Genomic DNA, 20595 nt, shown 5'->3' with positions numbered 1-20595 from the left:
TGGGTTGTATCTACCTTGACTATGATGCATAACCATTCTACAAACATTTGCATGCAAGCTGTTGTGTGAACATATGTTTTTAGGTCTCTTGAGCATAAACCTAGTAATGGAATTCCTGGGTTGTCTGGGAACGCTGTTTAAATTTTGAGGAACTGTCAAACTCCTTTCCACAGCGACTGCACCAGTTTACATTCCCACCAGCAGTGCATGAGGGTTCCTTTTTTCTCCACATCCTCACCAACATTTACTTTCTTTCTTAAAAAAATTATAGCTATTCTAATCCTAGTGGGAGTGAGGTGTTATCCAACTGTGGGTTTGGTTTGCATTTCCCGAATGCAAATGATATTGAGCATCTTTTCATGTGCTTATTGGTTGTTTGTATATCTTCTTTGGAGGAATGTCTATGCAAATCTTTTACCCATTTTTAAATTGGGCTATTACCTTTTGATTATCAAATTATAAGAATTCTTTGTATATTCTGGGTACTACACTCAGATAGATGATTTTCAACTATTCTGCAAATCTGTATGTTGTCTTTTCACTTTCTTGACAGTGTCCTTTGATGCGCACATTTTAATGGAGTTCAGTTTGTCTATTTTTTCATTTGTTGCCTGTGCTTTTGGTGTCATATTTAAGAAATATTTGCTTAATCCAGGGCAATGAAAATTTATTTATACCTAGGTTTTCTTCTAAGAGTTGTACAGTTTTAGCTTTTATATTTAAGTCGTTGATCTGTTTTGTGGTCATTTTTGTATGTAGCATGAAGGATAGTTTCAAATTCATGTGGAAAAGAGTTTCTCTTGCATGTGGATATCTGATTGTTTCAGCAACATTTGTTGAAGTTTATCCTTTCTCCATTGAAGGGTCTTGGCGCCTTTGTCAAAATCAATATTTGCTTTGTGTATTTTTGGGCTCTGTAGTTAAGTTCATAACTGTCCTTACTTTTTATTTGAAAGCAGTAACTATGTGAAATTTATTACCTGAAGGCAGAATAAGAAGTATTTTCCATATTTAAAAAGTAATCTTGGTGAAAAGAAGAAAAATTAGAGGAGACATGTGTTTTCACAGAAGAAAGTTTCATAGTATATGATCCCTCCAGACCATACTAAACCCAGGAATAGTCTAGGAAAGGCGAAAGATGTTTTTCAGAATCATTTTGCAATGAAAGAGAAAAAATTTTTTTCCTTGCCCATGAGCACTAAAAGAGATTTAAAGTTTCAGAGTGAAATATTAGATACCTTTTATGAGAGCTTACTGTTCCAAGCACTGTATTAGGTTTGTCTTTATAATATTTCATTTAATTCTTACATAAGCCCTATAATGTGATGTCTCTGTCAGCAGAACTTGAGTGAAGTAGTCATCTACAAGTGATTTTTAAGGAAATATTTCCAGGAGAACCAGGTAAGGGAGTAGAGATAGCAGGACAGCGAAGGGGAAGAAACCAAACAAGGATGAGATTTCAGGAATCGTCCAGCCGAGGATGCTTTAGCCCAATTCCACAAAGGAGCTCTGAGTTGTAAATTACAACTCCGATTTATCTACCATGAGGTAAAAAAACTAGGCTTTTATTTTCCCTAATCACCAGTCATTGGTTAAGGGAAACCCACGGAGTGTGCAGACACTGAGGCTCTTGGGCTCTCTGACTATGGGCAATGGTGGTCTGGTAACCAAGGGCGGTCCCTGCACTCAGGCGGTGGTGGTGGAGATGGTGACTTAGAACCAAAAGAGTTGGAAGCTGGGGAAAGGGTGCTCAGAAAATTGAGAGAGAAGGAAACAAAGGTTAAGTCCCCAGAGTCACAAAGAGAATGAGTGCAAATGTGTGTGACTCCAAATTCCTTTTCTTTCCCCTTTAATGTGGGGCTTTCAGTCACAAAGACACTGTCATTGGGAACTTCCAAGAATCTCCTGTTACAGATATCATTATGCCCTTTTCTTAAAACCGAATAAACTCTTTTTAGATTTTTTTTTAACTTGGGATCTGTCAAATTGCATGCGGAATTTTGTGTATATATATATATATATATATATATATATATATATATTCATAGACCTTTTTCCCCCCCTCCGGGGAGAGAGGTTATGGCTTACATAAACTTCTTTTTTTTTAAAGATCTATTTATTTTATTTTGAGAGAGTGAGAATGAGAGAGAGAGAGAGTACATGAGAGGGCGGAGGGTTAGAGGGAGAAGCAGGCTCTTCACTGAGCGGGGAGCCCAATGCGGGACTCGATTCCGGGACTCCAGGATCATGACCTGAGCTGAAGGCAGTTGCTTAACCGACTGAGCCACCCAGGCGCCCGGCTTACATAAATTTCTTAAAGGGAATTTAAAAAACAAAATGTTAAGAGTCACTATTTAAGAGATCATTCTCCATATTTACTTATTTTCCTGCCTAAGACATTATGACTTCTTTATCATTATTACATCTTTGAAACATTGGTCTCATGAGCTCAAATTAATTATAATAGTTACAAATAAAAATTTAGGATAATGACACTTCCCAATTCCCCCTTTTGAGCACTGTTTTCACTTGTTCTTATAAGTTTGAGAAAAGGGGCGCCTGGGTGGCTCAGTCGGTTAAGCAACTGCCTTCGGCTCAGGTCATGATCCTGGAGTCCTGGGATCGAGTTCCGGGATCGAGTCCCGCATCGGGCTCCCTGCTCGGTGGGGAGTCTGCTTCTCCCTCTGACCTTCTTCCCTCTCATGCTCTCTCTCTACCATTCTCTCTCTCTCTCTCTCTCAATAAATAAAAATCTTAAAAAAATAAGTTTGAGAAAAATTGGCATTAATTATTTTTTAAGATTTAGTGTAGCTCACCAGTGAAGTCTTTTGTCCTAGGATTTTTATGTGGAAGGTTTTTTTTTTTTAAAGATTTTATTTATTTATTTGAGAGAGAGAGAAACAGAGGGCACAAGTGGGGGTTGGTGCCCAGAGGGAGAAGCAGACTCTCCACTGAGCAGGGAACCCAACACGGGGCTTAAGGGGCTGGATCCCAGGACCCTGGGATCACAACCTAAGCCAAAGGCAGACGTTTAACAGACTGACCCATCCAGGGGCCCCTACGTGGAAGTTTTTGATTACTGATTCAATTTCTTTACTTGTTATAGTTCTATTTAATTTATATTTCTAACTAGAACACAAAGAACTTAAATGTTATTTTGTTAGGCAGATGGTTTACTTAAAATTAAGGCAAAAAGTTCACTAAGGGCATTAAATGAGCTTGGTTTATGTTTCCATTGATCAATTCAACTGGGTAATTGCCAGGTACTCATTTAGTGTTTGTATGACTTACACACACACACACACACACACACACACACACATACACACACACAATTAGCCTGGATAGCAAGTGGTCAGCATTTTTAAAAATTCAAAAAGAATTCCCAATAATATTCCTGAATACGTTTTTTCTGTTTATGTGATATAAGTAGTAGAATCTTTTTGTGTACACATAATTAATCACTAGAACTTTTACAGAATGAGTCTGAGGGTATCTCTATAAAGGGGAAACATTCTAAACTTGAAGAGCTAAGCTCCATGGACTGAGAAAGTTCTGGGGCTTTTGGGGAACTGGGTGGAGGAGACTGACAGACAAAGTTCTCCCTGGGGGAGGGGTGGGTAATAGCCTCCAACCTTTGGTTGTATGGATGGGTGGGTGGCCCCAGCCTGGACCTGGCTGCTGGAAGTACCAGGTAGGAAGAAAACCTTTGACAGCAAAGTGATGCCTTTCCCAACAAGTGGTGCTAAAAACAGGGAAAGGTTCCAATACATCCATAATCTCGGCTGCTTAAGCAGGATAATGCTCTTAGATTATATTACCCCTTTCAATAATTCACCCTTCAGCCATCCACCACTGTGAGTCCCATTTTGTTTTTCCTAAGTAAAATTTTGATGTAATGTAGATTAATATTAAATTCAAGTTCGGGGGCGATTTCTCTTTCTAATGCTCCACAAGAGGATGGCAGGTTGTTGGTTGTGGTGAAGCAAGATGAACCAAAGCATATTCCTTGCTTTTTGGGGGGAGCCCTAGGCATACAGTAAGCACAGGACATATTTGTCAAAAGAACAGAAGATGGAAGGAATTGAAAGATTATGTGGCAGTCAGGCAACACACACCCCACCTCTCAACTGATTTTTCCTTCTTAAAAAGAGCACAAGTTACCATTTTTTGCACCCTGCATGACTCTCTTGTCATTTTGGATTGGAAATGAAATATGGCCATTTCATTCTTCATCTCAACAAACGTCCATTGTACTACCCCTGGCTATAATAGATGAGGAATTGTCAGGGATGCTTGAAGTCACAAAATACTGCAGGGAGCAAATGAATCCTCAAAAGAGGCGAGGCCTGGGATTCTGAGCCCTTGTGCACCTGCAAGCAGGGCAGTCTGGACACGCGGGTGATGCGATGGCGTCTGTCCCCAAGTCTCTGAGAAGAGCCTTCACCAACCCCTAAGATTAATCCGAGAAAAAAACAAACCAGGTTCAGGGGTGCAAAGACTGAGCGGTGCTCTAGGGTCCTCCTCTGCCCCGCTTCGCAGAATCAAGGGTGCCCGGCCAGGGCGCCGTTTGTGTTTGAAGAGATTAGGGATGGGGATAGTTGCAGCCACTCTTCCCTCGGACAAGAGAGTGGGGTTTTCTCAGATCTTTCTGGGAGCTTTGGGTGTGAAAAGTGTCCTCCGGTCCTGCGCAAGATGTAAGAAAGGGAGGAAAGAAGGGGTAAGATGGGAATGGGACTCCCGGCGAGACGGGCGCAGGTGGGGAAGTTAGTTCTTAGTTGAGCATCTGCCGGGACCTCAGACAGGTGGAGAAAGGCAGTCCTGCCTCGGCCCACCCCGTTCCCAGGTCTGAGCTGTACCTGGGCACTGCCTTCCTTCTCCGCGACGCCGGGGGGCCGGGGAGCCTGCGGCCTCCGCCCCCGCCCCTACGGCCGCAGGTCCCCAGCCCCGCCCCGCCCCGCCCCGCCCCGGGCTCTGGGCTCCGGGCTCCGCGGGGCGCGGGCCGAGCGGCGGGTGCCCACGTCTCCCGCGGCCAGGAAGATGGCCAAGGTCCCGGTGCTGGAAGACGCCTTCCTGCAGGCGCAGCCTTCGCCCCAAGTTTCCCCTGAGGCCCAGGAAGAGTGCTGTGTGCAGCTCTTGGGCAAGGGCTTGCTCATTTACCCCGAAGAAAGGGTGTACCTGGAGGCTGAAGCGCAGCCCGTGGGCGCGCTGGGCAGCGCGGAGAGAGGGGAAGACCCGGAGCTGCCGGTGGGAGTTAAATCAGGTGAGTGCTCTGCCCTCGCGGGGGATGTGACTGGGGAGCGCATGAATTCTAAGAAGGGCATCCAATAATAAAAGTAAACACATTGCAAACATAACATGTATGTAGAATGTTCAGTCCAGATCTTTGTATTTTCCCCAGGAAAATATTTGTCAACTAGAAATGAACTCTAAGGGATTTTACATAGTTCCCCTCTCACCGCCACCGCCCTCCCCCCCCCCCGCCCCCCCGCCCTTAGACCACCGCGTTTGACGCCAGGGTACTTTTAGAGACTACTTAATTGATTTTACATTCTGATTTTCTTTATCATTCTTTCAACTTGCCATCAGAAATGCATTTAAGCAATGGTAACTTTTCCTCTGAAGAAGAGGATGGAGAGAGTCACGACAACAAAACCAAAGCAGCCGATCTACACCTCTCTCAGAAAAAAACCATCACGCAGATGATGAAGGATAAAAAGAAGCAGACTCAGCTCACCCTGCAATGGTAAGACTCGCACGGGGGTACTTTTCAGCACCTGTTGAGTCTTAAAAGTCAGTATGTTCAAAAAAAAAAAAGTATATTCAGAATCTGCTTTTCTCAATTTGCTTCTCCCTGAAACTTTTTGGGAGAAGTTTAAAATACCAATAAGAAATTTATCCATTTTTTTTTCAGTGAATATTTGGTATGGAGACATATTCTGGTATTGATAAAAAATGATCTGCAATGCAAAACCCCATCATTTTGTTCATTATTAACCCAAACTATAATTTTGTCACATGCCAGCAATGACAAATGTTTTTATGACTTGCTTTCTTAACATAAAATCAATTTGGTCCTTATTATATATTTGTTATGTGGTAGTTTTGTGTTTATAAAACATGATTCTTTAAAACAACTTATAAGGAGGAAGTATCTTAATATTGTCTTTATCCATATGAGGGCAAATTAACAATTGTCTTTTGGTCATTAGGTGAAATATGTTTGAAAGAGAAGACATAGAAAAATCAGTTAAAATATTACTATTATCTTAAATAAGTGTTCAACTATTTTTATAGCACCTGTCATATATGATTTATTATAGTGAAATATCATGAATTGGATTTTGAGGAAAACCTTTCAAAACCAAGAGTTTATCAGTAGGCTTTCTACACAGAGAGAGCATTTTGTAATATTATCTAAAAGGAAGAGGGATCTAAAGTAAAAACTACATACTATGAAGAAATAGGGGTATAAATTTTCTCCCAAATTACAAATAACAAGCAAATAATTAAAAAGGTCTATTTACTGATTAGTTGTATAAGATGTTTATATGTAAAGTATGATCTAAACCTTAGAAAAATACAATAGAAAAAATAATATCTAAAAACAACTACCGGAAAAACCTAGTAAATTTTATTTTCAGTTATTTGAGTTACAATTTGCATATACTAAATTTTTGTGATTATATACTTAAACCTTTTCAAATATTTGAAATATAAATCAAATATTCTAAGGTTATGGCTTAACTATGGAAGTTGATGTCACACTTACTGGTTAAAAATACACTGGAGCAGTAAATATTTGAGTTAATTATCTGGAATATTTAGGGAAAACTACTTTATTAGGATAATTGGGGCAGAAGTGTTGATTAAAGATATGTTATGGAGAGCTGTTGAATGATCACTTCCAGTTTTTCAGTTCAAATCAAGTGAGTGGAAACAAACTTGTTTTTTTTTTTATTTTGTAAATATGATTGCATTATAATTAAAGGAAAAAAATGTCATACCCCAAATTAACATGGTACTCATGGCTGGAATTATTCAGTATTTTGACGATAATGACAATGCCTACAACAACATCAAAACAGCAGGTGAACAGTTGACATTTTATGCATGCCATTAAAATACAATTTTTAAATAGTTGAATGTTTTCTTAGTGATTTTCATATTTTTGAAGCTATAAAATGCTGTCATTTTTGTTTGAATTTTCCACACCCTTTCCTAAAAAAGAGCCTTACGTATATTTTTTTAAAAATTAGGGGCACCTGGGTGGCTCAGTCGTTAAGCCTCTGCCTTCAGCTCAGGTCATGATCCCAGGGTCCTGGGATCGAGTTCCGCATTGGGCTCCCCGCTCCGTGGGAAGCCTGCTTCTCCCTCTCCCCCTCCCGCTCCCCCTGCTTGTGTTCCCTCTCTTGCTGTCTCTCTCTGTCAAATAAATAAATAAAATCTTAAAAAAAAATGACGTGAGTTATTTGTATTTTGAGAATTTTCCCTTAAGGTTGTGTAGATTATTAGGGATGTTAAAAATTAGAGCTGAAAATTAAAGTGAAAAATCTGGCTGAGTAATTCCAGTTTTCAGCTGTCAACTAGGTGTTTGGTTTATGGATGCAAATCTTACTGGGTTTTGGTTCTTTCTTTTCTTTCTTCATAGAAAAATGGACATCTGATGCTTTACATCTGATGAACATCTCTTTTAGCTTTTCTCTCCCATGTCTTGGGAATATGTTAAATCAGAGATCTTGGATAGTTGCACTCAATTTTAATCTGAATGCATACTCTATATTGCATTGTTCCTATATAGGAATAATTATAATTTTAGTATACATAAATTTTAGTCAAAATCACCTACTGAATTGTTAGAAAAACTGGGAATACAATCTACAAGTTCTGAGTTCTTGGTTCAGATATTTGTAATACTTAAATATATATTATCACATTTATGGTAATCGTATTTGAGATTGTAGACATTCAAGTTAAATAGAATTATGTCTAAATTTTCAAAATTTACATAATTGTATTTATAACAAAGTTGAATTTATATATGTCATATTTGGAAATGTGTCTAAAGACATACATTGTGTTTCAAGTGTATGGTATGGTTTAGGTAGTTGCAGTACTGATCACAGCACAAGGAGTAGGAGGAGAAATAGATCAGTACCATTTCAGACTTAAGCGAAGTGAGTTTACTCTTAGGTATTTTGCAAATAAATGCATCATCATGCTCCCCTAACCATTTAGCGTTCAGAACTAGTTTGTGAATGAAAGTTAGAGATTGTAAACGTTTGCGGGCCTAAAACCAGGCAGCCGTTCAGGGTTGAGAATATCCTTTAAAAAAACATCATCTTCAATTTCACCATTCCCGTTTTATCTCACGGGACAAACTGTAATGAACAGTGAGGATTTCCATAGAAGTAAGACCTTGCTCTTTGGGATATAGACCAGGCAGGAGTGGTATTATGTTCACCACGGTATTTTAACTGCACTAACAGGGGTGCATTGGGCCTGTTGCTCTTCTAACATTAGTTCTTGTGATTTGACTTTTAATAATATCCGGAATAGAGCAAGTCTACTCATGTCTGCCCATGAACTCACTTATACAGAGTTTGTATTCAGAGCTATCATTAGACCAATGTAAAGGGGAAAGGAAAGGAGAAATAAAGAAAAGGTTTGACCCAATTTTTTGCCTTTTTTTTAGGCTTGAAGAGAATTACATCGTATGTGAAGGAGTCTGTTTACCACGGTGTATCCTTTATGCACACTACTTAGATTTCTGCAGGAAAGAGAAATTGGAGCCAGCCTGTGCAGCCACCTTTGGAAAGGTAAATGACACACATTGGCTACACTACTTTACAATTCGATTCATGTCAGGTAGACGGTGTGGAAACACATTCATCTGAGCAAGTTTTCTTACAGACTATTAAGAAACTTGTTTCACAAGCATAAATGAAATTCTTACGGGTATATTTGGAACTACTATATGTTTTGTCTTGATTTTACCTACTATACGTTTTACCTTGAACTACTTTATGTTTTGAATATTAGAACCCTGGCTATCAGAAGAGTTCATGTGACATTAAAGGAAGCTCCCTTTGAGCAGTGACATACATTTTCCTTCAAAAAGTAATATGTTGAAGAGTATGGTATGGCCTGTATTGAGAAGCAAAATTAAGTGGAAGTGACAAGTTATCTTGTTGATGCAATTGGTGATTGTGGTTATTGTCTAGCTAGTCCAAGTATATGGGTTTTTAACAGATTTTTACTTTCTTTCATAAATAGTTCCCTTGATTCTCCATTTCACTCTGGGTATGTTTACACCCCAAACTCCAAGATGTTGTGAGAGGATTGATTAAATATTGCTCATTTAAAAACATTCCTTTCTGCCCAACCTGTATGGTTAGGATGGGAATCTATAGAATTGGCATTACTATATTTACATACGTTGATCTTATTTTGAGAATCAGGAAACAATATCAATCTCTTGGGAAAGCCTTGTTCTTTGAGATTTTCGTTTCATGCTCTGCCGTCTTAAGAACCTAGGATTGCGTAGAAAAACTATAGCAGGAGGGGAAGAATGAAGGGGGGAAATCAGAGGGGGAGACAAACCATGAGAAACAATGGACTCTGAAAAACAAACTGAGGGTTCTAGAGAGGAGAGGGGTGGGGGGATGGGTTAGCCTGGTGATGGGTATTAAAGAGGGCACGTTCTGCATGGATTAAAAAAAAAAGAAAAACTATAGGAAGCTTAAGTCTCAAACACTGCATTGCATGTAAACTGAAATCCAAATTCTAACCTGTAGAGGGACTCATTGTCCAGAAAATAATGAATACTATAGTCTGGCTTCTCAGTTTTTGAAAATAAAATAATTTATAAATTAATTTTGAAAACCTATCTGCTTACGGGAGTCAGTGTGATATGCTGCATGGTAATCTCATGATTTAGGTTCTGGCCTAGACAGTGACTAATTTGTTGTGAGATCTTCTGAAAGCACTTCACCTTTTTTAAAATTCAGTTCACTCACTCCCTAAAACGAGGCAGTTGTGTAAGGCAATTTCTAATGTCCACTTTAGTGTTGCTATTTAATGAGTCCACCTATGGCAGTCATCTTAACTGTTTGGGGAGTCATGGAGCACCTTGAGAATCTGATTAAAACTGTAGAACCAGTCCCCAAGAAATGCACATATACACGAAGTTTGCCATGGAGCCCTTAGGAGATCATACAATTTCCTATTTCATGTAGAAAAGATTTCATTCTTTAATCACTAACGCTAATTTTTAGCAAATTTTAGAAAAAAGAACATAGAAAAGAGAAACTTTAAAACACTGCTGTGGAGATCTGGTAAGGTAGAAAAAGTTTCCTGTGTTCTCTCAGGGTTGGAGATGGAAATTTAATTGTGGCAAATCTCTGGATAAAATTATTATAAAGATACTCAAATTTTTCCTTTAAGTATGTAAGTAAGGTAATAATTGCTTTCGTAGTCACATTAAGCTAAAGCAGATACTGGTATGATCCGCTTTGGAAATTGAGACAAGAGCAGTAGGATCAGCTCATCAAAAAAGTATCTTCCTGCCTCTGCTGATGTATTATTGCTTATCAGTATGGTACATGTATGATGTTACTTCTTCCAGACTAAATATTTACTCAAAGTTTAACATTTACTTTCTCCAATTAATTGGTTACAAGTTGCTTGCAATAGAACCACACACTTCCTAAAAACTAAAGTAATTGACTTTCCTTTTAGACAATTCGCCAGAAATTTCCCCTCTTGACAACTCGGCGGCTTGGGACAAGAGGCCATTCAAAGTAAGACCCACTGATGAGCATATATCAGATCTGTACATATGATACACTGTACGTGAGGACTGACGCGTGTAAAATAAGGATTGTCATTATCAGTGAGTGGAAGCAGGTATTCTCTTCTTGACGAAGCAGATTTTTACCATCTGTAAGAACTAAGAAGAAAAAAAGTGGATTTTAGAATAACGTTTAAAAAGCAAAACTTATACTGAAAAATCATAATATGTTATTTGTTCCGATAAAATAATTTAAATGAATCATTGTCATAATCTTCAAGCCACTAACGAAGGCAGCAGTGTCACGAAAGGGGCATGTCTATGGCTAAGTAAGGGGTCAGATGGAGCCCACAACACTTCCAAGGGCAAGGTCAAAGCCAGGAGGTGAAGTACAATTCAGGTTCTTCCTCTGGGTTTCTTTCCCAGGTGATGATTTCTTAATACCCTCTTCCCTTGCCTTTAAGATGAGTGACCTGCACAAATGACTGCTTTGGTCATCTCTTCACGTACATAGAAACATAAAGTAAGTTCTCTCTCTTGATAGCTTCAGCTTTTCTCTTCTCTTGTGGCAATCTCTGTAGGACCCTAGGCACAGGTTCTGGTTCATCCATGATTGCCTCTGTCCGCGGCGTTTTCAGTGTTTTCTTTCCTTCTGCCTACAAACCTATTCAGGGCTATTTCAGGTTGATAAAAATAAAATCCTCTCAAACCTGCTCTACTCCTCACAGTTGCTCTGTTATTTTGCTTCTCGTTGCTGTTCCTTGAAAGAGTAGCTCCGCTCACTTCCCTTACCATTGTTCACATGCCTGTGTCCTAGCCCATGTCTTTACTTGGACAGAAACTCCTTGGCTCATTGTTACCAGTAGTCATCTTCCTTGGCACCCATCTAGCGCGTGAGCCTGCTGACAGACCCTCTGAAGATAGATCAGTGTGTGAAGTGTCTCCCCTAGTTTCTCTGTCACAGCACCTGCTAAGTCCTCTGCCCTCTTCTACCATTTGTTTGCTAGCTCATCCAGTGTCTTCTTCTGCCCTAACATATAGTTCAGCATTGTCCAATGGAATATAACGCAGCCACATATTTAATTCAAACATTTCTAGTAGCCACACTTAAAAGAGTAAAAAGGAACAGATGTTATTTGATTTTAATGTTTTATTTAATCCAATATATCCAAAATGTTGTCATTTCACCAAATAATCAAAATGGAAATTATTGAGATATTTTCCATTCTTTTTTTCCCCTGCTATGTGTTTGAGCTCCAGGGTGTATTTTATACCGATCGCACATCTCAATTCAGATTAGTCACGTTTCAGGTGGTCAGTACTCACATGTGACTAGGAATCACCCTAGTGGATAGCTCAGCCTTAGTCACTTGCCAAAAAGAATAAATCTTACTTTATGAATTCTCTTGAATTGGTCTCTCTCCATTCTCACTTTCATTATCTGGCCTTCACTGTGTCTTTCCAGTCCAGTCAGTACGACTCTTCCAAATCGACCTTCTAAAGTTTCCATTCAATCCTAAATTTCTGTCGTGCTCAGAAATTTTTAGCGGCTCATGGCAGAATTTTCTCACTTTGACATTCAAGGTCCATTATGATTTAGTCGCAAACCATTTGCCTACCTTATCATCTGCTTCTCATTTCTCAGCTTGTAGCCTGTGTTCCCACCAAATTAGGGCCCAGTACCCTCTGTTTCACCCTCGAATGTCATTCGTTTGTTTATGCTGTCTTCCTCCATGGAAAATGCCCTTTCCCCTACAGGTAGGTTGAAAGCGTATCCATTGAAAAAAATGCCTCATGAACCCCCTCTTCTTTTGAATTTTTACTTACCTCTTGATTTCTTGTAGGCTCTTTCTTTATACCCTCACAGCAGTTCATTGGTACCTATCTTAATATGAAATTAACTTAACTTTTCCCCTCAAAAGCTAATATACTTTTTAAAGTTTTTATTTATTTATTTATTTGACAGAGAGAGACACAGTGAGAGAGAGAACACAAGCAGGGGGAGTGGGAGAGGGAGAAGCAGGCTTCCTGTGGAGCAGGGAGCTTAATGTGGGGCTCGATCCCAGCACCCTGAGATCATGACCCGAGCTGAAGGCAGACACTTAACCAACTGAGCCACCCAGGCGCCCCAGAAGATAATATTTTGAGGATAGAGACTTTGTCTCATTCATTTTCGTATCCTTTCTGTTGTCGGCTACATAATCGATGATCAATTAGAATTTATTTAATTGATTCCTATTAATGTTAATAACCTCTGGTCTGAGAAGGAGGAATGAAATGCCTGATTGAAAACGACTGAATTCCCTTCTAACCAGGTGAGGACTTGTTTTTCAAAGTTGAGTCAGTTTAACTGGCTGATTTCTTCTGAATTTGATTCCTACTGAATTGTGTAGGTGGAGGAAAGATCAGATGGTGTTCGACGTAGATAGTAGAAAAAAAAGGCAAAGCAATGCAGAGAAATCCTCTTCACAGGATCTGCAAGAGGGCAGGCAGGCAGGCTGCAGAGAAAGTCAATTAATCCTAGAAGGAGCCTTTAGGATTAGGGATGAATCATTAACCCTTTCCATTGTGACACTGTGAGGCTCCAGTGTTTAGGTTTCTGTAACAACATGTGGTAACTTCAGGCAATGCGTTTGATATCTAAGAACAGATGTGCCCAAGAAGCATTTATAATTTGAATTTTTTTCTACCTTCCTGATATGCCATTTGCTTTTTATAATTTGCCTGTTATATTCATGGTATTTCGATATCCTGGGGAAAAAGATATTTTCCATAGGGAAACCAAGTAAGTTGAAAGATACAGCGAGATCTAGAGTTTGTGTATCTTGCAACTGGCAATATTTTGATGTACTTATTCTTAGCCAGACAGTTTCCCCATCTTTATTTATTTCTAAGAGTTGCCTAGAGTTAGAGCATGAAGTTTAGAGTTGGACGATTCTAAGCTTTAATCCCATCACTCCCATATGGAGTTGCTGTGTGACCCCCCATGAACTGTTCGGTTTTTCATCAGTAAAGAGGGTACACGGTATCTGCCTCACAGGTTTGTTTTGAGAATTAAACGAGTTAAAGTATAGGAATGGATGGAGAAATGAATGTGCTTTCAACCTGACTGTCCTTAATAATATGAAATTAATCTCTCAGTTCATCCAAACATCAGCAATGCAATTAAAAGTTGTTATTTATTGAGCACTGCACACACACACACACACACACACACAAGCACATGCACAACCACAAACTCTCAAATCCTTACAGACAATGCAAGACTGGAATTACTGTGTTTTACAAATGAGGAGGCTGCAGTTCAAAGATTATTGACTTGCCCAAAGCCACACGCATGCTGTAAAATAACAATGTTGGCATTTAAATCAAAGTTTATCTGACTCTAAAGCTTGTGCTTTATCAACTAGTAAATCCTACTTTTTTTCTGGTATCAGTCATATCAACAAAATAGTTATTTAATTGAACGTTTGATTTTTTGAGGTATAAATTTCATTTTTTGCCTAATCTGTTTTAAAAACTTATTAATATATTAAATTCTTCTTCAAAGAGCAAACATTTTGTTTTTCTTAAAGATTTTATGTATTTATTTGAAGGAGAGAGAGAGAGAGAAAGAGCACAAGTCGGGGGGCATAAGGAGAGGAAGAAGCAAATTCCCCACTGAGCAGGGAGCCTGATGCAGGGCTTGATCCCAGGACCCCAGGATCCTGGACCCTGACCTGAGCCGAAGGCAGAAGCTTAACTGACTGAGCCACCCAGGCACTCCTAAAGCGCTAATGTTTTCTGAAGCCTCAATCATAAGGCATTTTAAACTATTTTATATTTATTTAGAGATATTTATGTTTTATATAAAAGCAAACGTGTGGCACAACAACACATTTGCTTTTTGCTTTTAATTTTTGTCCTAAACATTTCTCTATATTGGTATATTATCCTTATGATCATTTCTAATGGCTAGTTAATATTTAAAACATTTACATCTTATAAAAAATATTTTTATGTCTATAGAAATATGAACAATTGGTGAAACACAGAAATATAAATGAAGAAGTAAGAATATTTTGGAGAAAGAGAAACTTATAATTTCTGTGAATTTTACCATTAATTTTGCAAAACTTGTTTTGTTGCAGTGGTGTTTCTCTAGTGCCTTAAACATACTGTCACTAAATACTTATTGAATTATTTCAAAAATATAAATAAACTTAATATTAAATTTATTTTGACTTCTGTGGATCATATATTAAAATATATTAATATTATATAAGTGCTTAATGATGGTTATTTAAAAAGAGAAGTTCTCAGTTTTTGCCCAAATGTCATAGAATAGCTAGAGTATGTCCAGTCATTTCATTTGAGTACTTCAGACAGAATTTATTTTAGATCGTGATTAACTCAAAAGATTCTTCTGTATTCTGGATACAAGATAGCACCACTGTTTCTAAAACTGTCCTTGGATGCCTTTAGGGTTCATGGAACCTCTTCAAATTTTACTCCCTGTATAAAATCTGATAGTTGGGAAGCACTGATCTTTGTAAGGAAGAGATTGATTAGTAGGATCTAAAAAATAGGAGTGAATTTTGTGTCTATTTTCAGGTTTTGTTTCTCTAAGTTCTGACATCACTGGGTATTAAAATGATTAGTCCTCACTACCCACCTTTGTGCAGGTGCTACTTCTTTCCCTCATTAAAGTGAAAGATGAAAAAGTAACTAAATAAAATGAGGCAAAAATTTCTTCAACCAAAAGGAAGAGATAAAATATATAAAATAGATACATTAAAAACAAACAAAAAATCCAGATGGACAGAATCACTAGGTAGATATCACAGATCACCAGATATCACGCACTGTCAAAATCAGAAACAATTAAAAATTGAATAATTTGTTTCCACGGGCCAGTCTCATGTTCTACATGAGAAGCCATTGCTGCCAATGGTTCCGGAAAAAGGTCTTTAAAGGTTAACACCCGGGGTCAGAAAGCCTGGCTCTAGAACATCTAACCTGAGTGAGCCTTGGGGACAAAGCCAGTGAGTTTACAGGGACACAGCGCTGCTCTCTGTTCCTTCACTCTCTGTCCCTTCCTTCACTGTCACCATACCCTCTCTGCCAAGAAGCCCCAGCGGCGGACTCTGCACATTCTCAATACCAAGATAAAAACTGACTTGGCTTTTGAGGGTTTTGTTGTCTTCCCTTTGATTTATTACCGATGCCAAAATATACACCTGATTTTTTTTTCTGCGCAGTATTTTCAAATTTGGATTTTGAAAAAGTAACAGTGAAACAAAATAAGATAGGCACAAAAGAGTATCTAATGAAAAGTAATTATTGCCTGTTTCAAGTTGTGAATGGATTATATCAATAATCAATCCATTCATATTTTTATCAACGTACAAAGCATGGTGCTAAAGAGTTTTTAAGGTGCAAGTAGTGGGGATAGGGTACGTGCTATCAAAAAAGTTTCACTGTTAATATTCATTTATTTAATGAGCATTTTATTGAGTGTCCTGGTGCTGACGAGGCCCTGGGGATAGAGTGGTGAAGAAAAAGCACCTGCTTCTCACCCTTGCTCGGAATAGCTCAGAAGAATAAGGGAGAACACTGTTGGAGACCCACCATGTAGATTTCATAGACAGGGTAGACTGATTTGAAGTTACATTTTAATTTCTTGTAGACTTTGATCAGTCGAATCTTGGGTTTCAGACATGATGGACAAAAGCTATTATCTTATTTATTAGTAGTGATTTAGTGGGTTAATGAAACTGATACGGCAGCTGCTCTTATCATAGTAAAGTTATTACAAGTCCCTGAACAGCTTAATCCCATCATTTCCTTATCAGTGATCATTTGTGCAGTGTAAACTAACATCAGGGCTACTAGCTCAGTGGAAACATATGTTTCAGGAATTCTATATAAGGACTGAACTAGAAAGGAAGAACTATAGGGGCAAGTAGAAGTTTATCAGCAAGTGAAGAAAAGTGTTAGACACAATGTAAATATTTTAGTAGTAAGAGCAGCAATAATTTCCTTTGTCCTGTTAAAAATCTTTTATATTTTATAACATGTTCACTTTAAAATGTGGACATAAAAACTAATGAACAAATCTTCTTTAGTGCTAAAATATAAATGATAGCTGTCATTTGATGTAAGGCTGAGGATAACTGACACTAATGAATGAACACAATTTGTTAGATAATCACAAAGATCCTTGTTATTATGCAAACATTTTCTGAGAGAAATTAGCTAGTTATACCCAGGATTTTTAAGCACTTATCATATCATTTTAAAATAAAAATGGATAAGAATCATATAGAGAGAAAGAACTCTGAAATGTTTGGGAACCTTTATTCAGAGTAACCCACAGAATCAACATTGGGTAGTGGTATATAAATGAAAATAACTAGCTAGCTCACACTTATGCAGACCTTATTTTTTATTTGATATCCACCAACCATATGTCTTTGTTGTACTAGAATATTTCTGGCAAATATTTCCTAGCAAGATTTATTTTAGGGGAATATATTAACAGTAAAATAATGTTGTAAAATGTTGGGCTTGAGATGAAAAATCCATGTATACTTTGCATGAAATTACTCTCCCTGGTTTTATGAGGTTTACCTTTAGCTGTTAGGAAGACAGAGCTGCTCATTTATTATCTCTTGTCTGTTCTCAAAGACATTAAATCATCACTCAAGTGATAACATGTATCGCGTAGACTAAAAGAAAGGTTAAAGGGGAAAGATTATTAATTTTATTGGTTCCAGAAGAAACTAGATATGTAAGTGCTAAAGCATTACAATGGTCATTACAAAATATTAAAATTTATATTCCTGGCAACAGTCTTTCTACTTAAATATACTGATTTCATGCCCCTTGCATACATTGTGTTTAGCTATAAAACTCTTGTTTGACCCCAATATTTTACTGGTGACCTGGGAATGCATAGTGCTACGAGGCAGTTATTGAAACTGTTGGCTTTAAGGGAATTTGTGTTTTACAAGTGTCTAAATTTCTAATTTATCTAATTAATCCAATAAGTGAGGATTTTTCTACAGTAATTTCTACGGAGGAAATCAATGAAGGAAAAGATCCAGTTCCTTTCCTTTAAACCTTATAGTTTAGTGGGAGAGGTTAGTCATGTATACACACACCAGTGGTATGAGGTATAAAGCTATATAGCATAAATGACCAAGAGAGGAGTTTAAAGGACAGAGAGATTAGATTTGTCTGAGAAACCAGGCAAGCTTCATGCATTAAAGCTATGCCCTGAGCATAAGAAACGAGGACAGAAAGGAAGAAGGGCATTCTCAATGAAGAACTCAACCAAGTAAGGGTGCCGAGGTGAGAAAACACGTTATTTATGGAGTGCAAGTAATTGTGACAGTAATACATAAGTTTATACAGTGCTCATGGTAGGGTTAAAGGAGTTAGTATATTTCCTTATATCATGTTAGACAAGAAATTCTTTAATCTCTACCAAATTTAAAATTATGCTAATATATTTAAGTATATGATACTAGATGCATGGCCTTAATTGAAAAATTCCTGTTTATAAAGTTTTCTTTATGACACGTTGTTATTTCTAACTTTTTTCATGTTATTTATTTTTCAACAAATATTTATTGATTTCCCGTTATAGGGAGTTTACATTCTAGAAGGAGTCTTTGTTTATACATGGATTATCAAATATGAAAAATCCAGGTTCCTGTTAGTTATCAATGCTTGCTTCATATGATTCATGCTGAGCTAGAAGAGGGAGTGTTTCTGTTGAGCACAAACGTATTCAAAACATTTTCACTTAAGAATTTCTAATTACAAACAAAATTAAGATATAAAATTATAGCTTCTTGAGTATGGAGGCAACATGGCCGGTTGAAACAAAGAGTGCTCAGTTCTTTCTGGGTTGATAGTGTCATTTACGTTTGGCCTGTGAATAAAATACACTATTTTAGGGTGCCTGGGTGGCTCAGTCAGTTAAGCGTCTGCCTTCAGCTCAGGTCATGGTCCCAGGGTGCTGGGATCGAGTCCCATGGTGAGCTCCCTGCTCAGTGGGGAGTCTGCTTCTCCCTCTGCTCCTCCCCCCTGCTCATGTTCTTAGGCTCCCGTGTGCGCGCTCTCTCTCTCTCTCTCTCTCTCTCTCTCTCTCTCTCGCAAAAATAAATAAATAAAATCCTTAAAATACACTGTTTTAAAAGGGTTTTCTAGCTTTGCACAGTGGCAGTATTGTAGCCAATGAAGTTTATCCGAGGCACAATTATTGTTAATTAAAAAGATTTTCTTTTGCTGGGGTTGGGGCGGGGGGGGGGCAGTAAAATGTAAAATCTTGAGTCTGAATGTAGTTGGAAGCATTACATACTTCTGTTTTTTTAAAGATGTTTTTCCCTAATGATTGGAAAGGAGGGGGGCAAAGTAATACAGTCATTTTAGAAAAATAAGGAACAAATGAATTGTGTCATGAGAATACCCTTTCCTTAAAGTCGTAAGTATGAAAAAAATTTACAAATTCATATTAGTCAGTAGTACTGAGTCCTAAAGGATGTTGCAGTTTTCTTAAAAAAGTGACCATAAGGTGATTTTAAAAAGTGGAAGTAAAATGTGCCTTAGTATTGGTCAGTGTGGTCAGTGTTGCATGTCTGGCAAATGGTCTGGCTCAGGATGCCATGAACAAGGGTATGATTCAGAGGCACGTTTCCTGACCTGATTTTCCATGTCTGTTTTGTCATTGTATTGACATCTAGCATAGTCGTCAGGATGTAGTATGCCTTCTAATGTTTGTTGAACTCTGCTCATCCTTTTGACTGGTCCTGTGATTTTTGTCCACCACCAGACAATGTAATTTCTTCTCAAATCTGCATGACAAACCACCTTACCATGGTATAATATCTGCATATTGAAAAAAGGATTATAGATGAGAAACAAGAGGATCAAAGTTCTAATAAAAGAAAATGATCAACTTTCAAAGCAATGCTTAACATATATTACTTCAGCAAGTGGCTAAAATATAATTATTTAAACTCTAGCATCTATAGAATAAATGGAAAACTTTGCCAGAGAACATGAAATTACAATATATTTCCATTGTAATCATTCCCTTTGTTCTCAAACATCCCTTGCTTTATTTCTTCTAATACAAAGACATTCCCTCTGATATCTTTATTCCAAAATTTAATCAAGAAAATATTAATATTGGGGCACCTGGGTGGCTCAGTCCATTAAGCGTCTGCCTTTGGCTTAGGTCACAATCCCAGGGTCCTGGGATCAAGTCCTGCGTCGGACTCCCTGCTCAGTGAGAGCCTGCTTCTCCCTCTCCCTCTGCCTGCCACTCCACCTACTTGTGCACTCTGTCTCTCTGTCAAATAAATAAATAAAATCTTAAAAAAAGAAAATATTAGTACTTATTTCAGACTCTTAGACTCATTAACTAATTCTAATATACTTGGCCCAATAACATCTGAATCTGCTCATTTTTTTCATGGTTTTTAGGTGTTTCCCTTATCTATTTCTGTTAATATTGCTGCTTTTGTTGACTTCTTTGTGACTTAAATAAGCTTTCTTCTTTTAGTTACTCATTGGAGACTTATGTCATGTCCATATTTTGGAGTTTCCATCACTTTCATCTTTCCTTCGTTTCCCCCTTTGTTCCAATATACCTTAGGGGCTCTTTATTCTACATCCACTAGAGGAGTATTTTCTGTACTATAAAACAGGAGCAGTTATAAACCTACTCTGTTCAGGTTAACAGACTACTCATTGTCCTTGTATTGAAAACTTGTCACTGATCTGAAGCAATCATAAAATATCTGCATTTA

The 20595-nt window shown here is 37.9% G+C and overlaps 1 protein-coding gene and 1 non-coding gene across 2 annotated transcripts in view; both read left to right on the top strand.

The window, feature by feature from the left end:
- The first annotated feature begins 5040 nt into the window (after positions 1 to 5040).
- Positions 5041 to 20595, top strand: part of RFX6 (regulatory factor X6) — a 56527-nt gene continuing 40972 nt past the window's right edge. Inside the window, exons 1-4 of the mRNA XM_027603195.2 lie at positions 5041 to 5263; positions 5590 to 5746; positions 8696 to 8819; positions 10741 to 10802. Coding sequence (XP_027458996.1) covers positions 5041 to 5263; positions 5590 to 5746; positions 8696 to 8819; positions 10741 to 10802 — 566 coding nt within the window. The remainder of the gene's footprint in view (positions 5264 to 5589; positions 5747 to 8695; positions 8820 to 10740; positions 10803 to 20595) is intronic.
- Positions 18990 to 19126, top strand: LOC113928224. Its single transcript, XR_003521873.1, has one exon. It is a non-coding gene; the product is annotated as a U4 spliceosomal RNA (small nuclear RNA).

The sequence above is a fragment of the Zalophus californianus genome, chromosome 7 (genome assembly GCF_009762305.2).
Source record: "Zalophus californianus isolate mZalCal1 chromosome 7, mZalCal1.pri.v2, whole genome shotgun sequence".
NCBI classification, from domain to species: Eukaryota; Metazoa; Chordata; class Mammalia; order Carnivora; family Otariidae; genus Zalophus; species Zalophus californianus.
The sequence above is the reverse complement of the archived record's forward strand: the minus strand, read 5'-3'. Positions and strand labels throughout refer to the sequence as shown.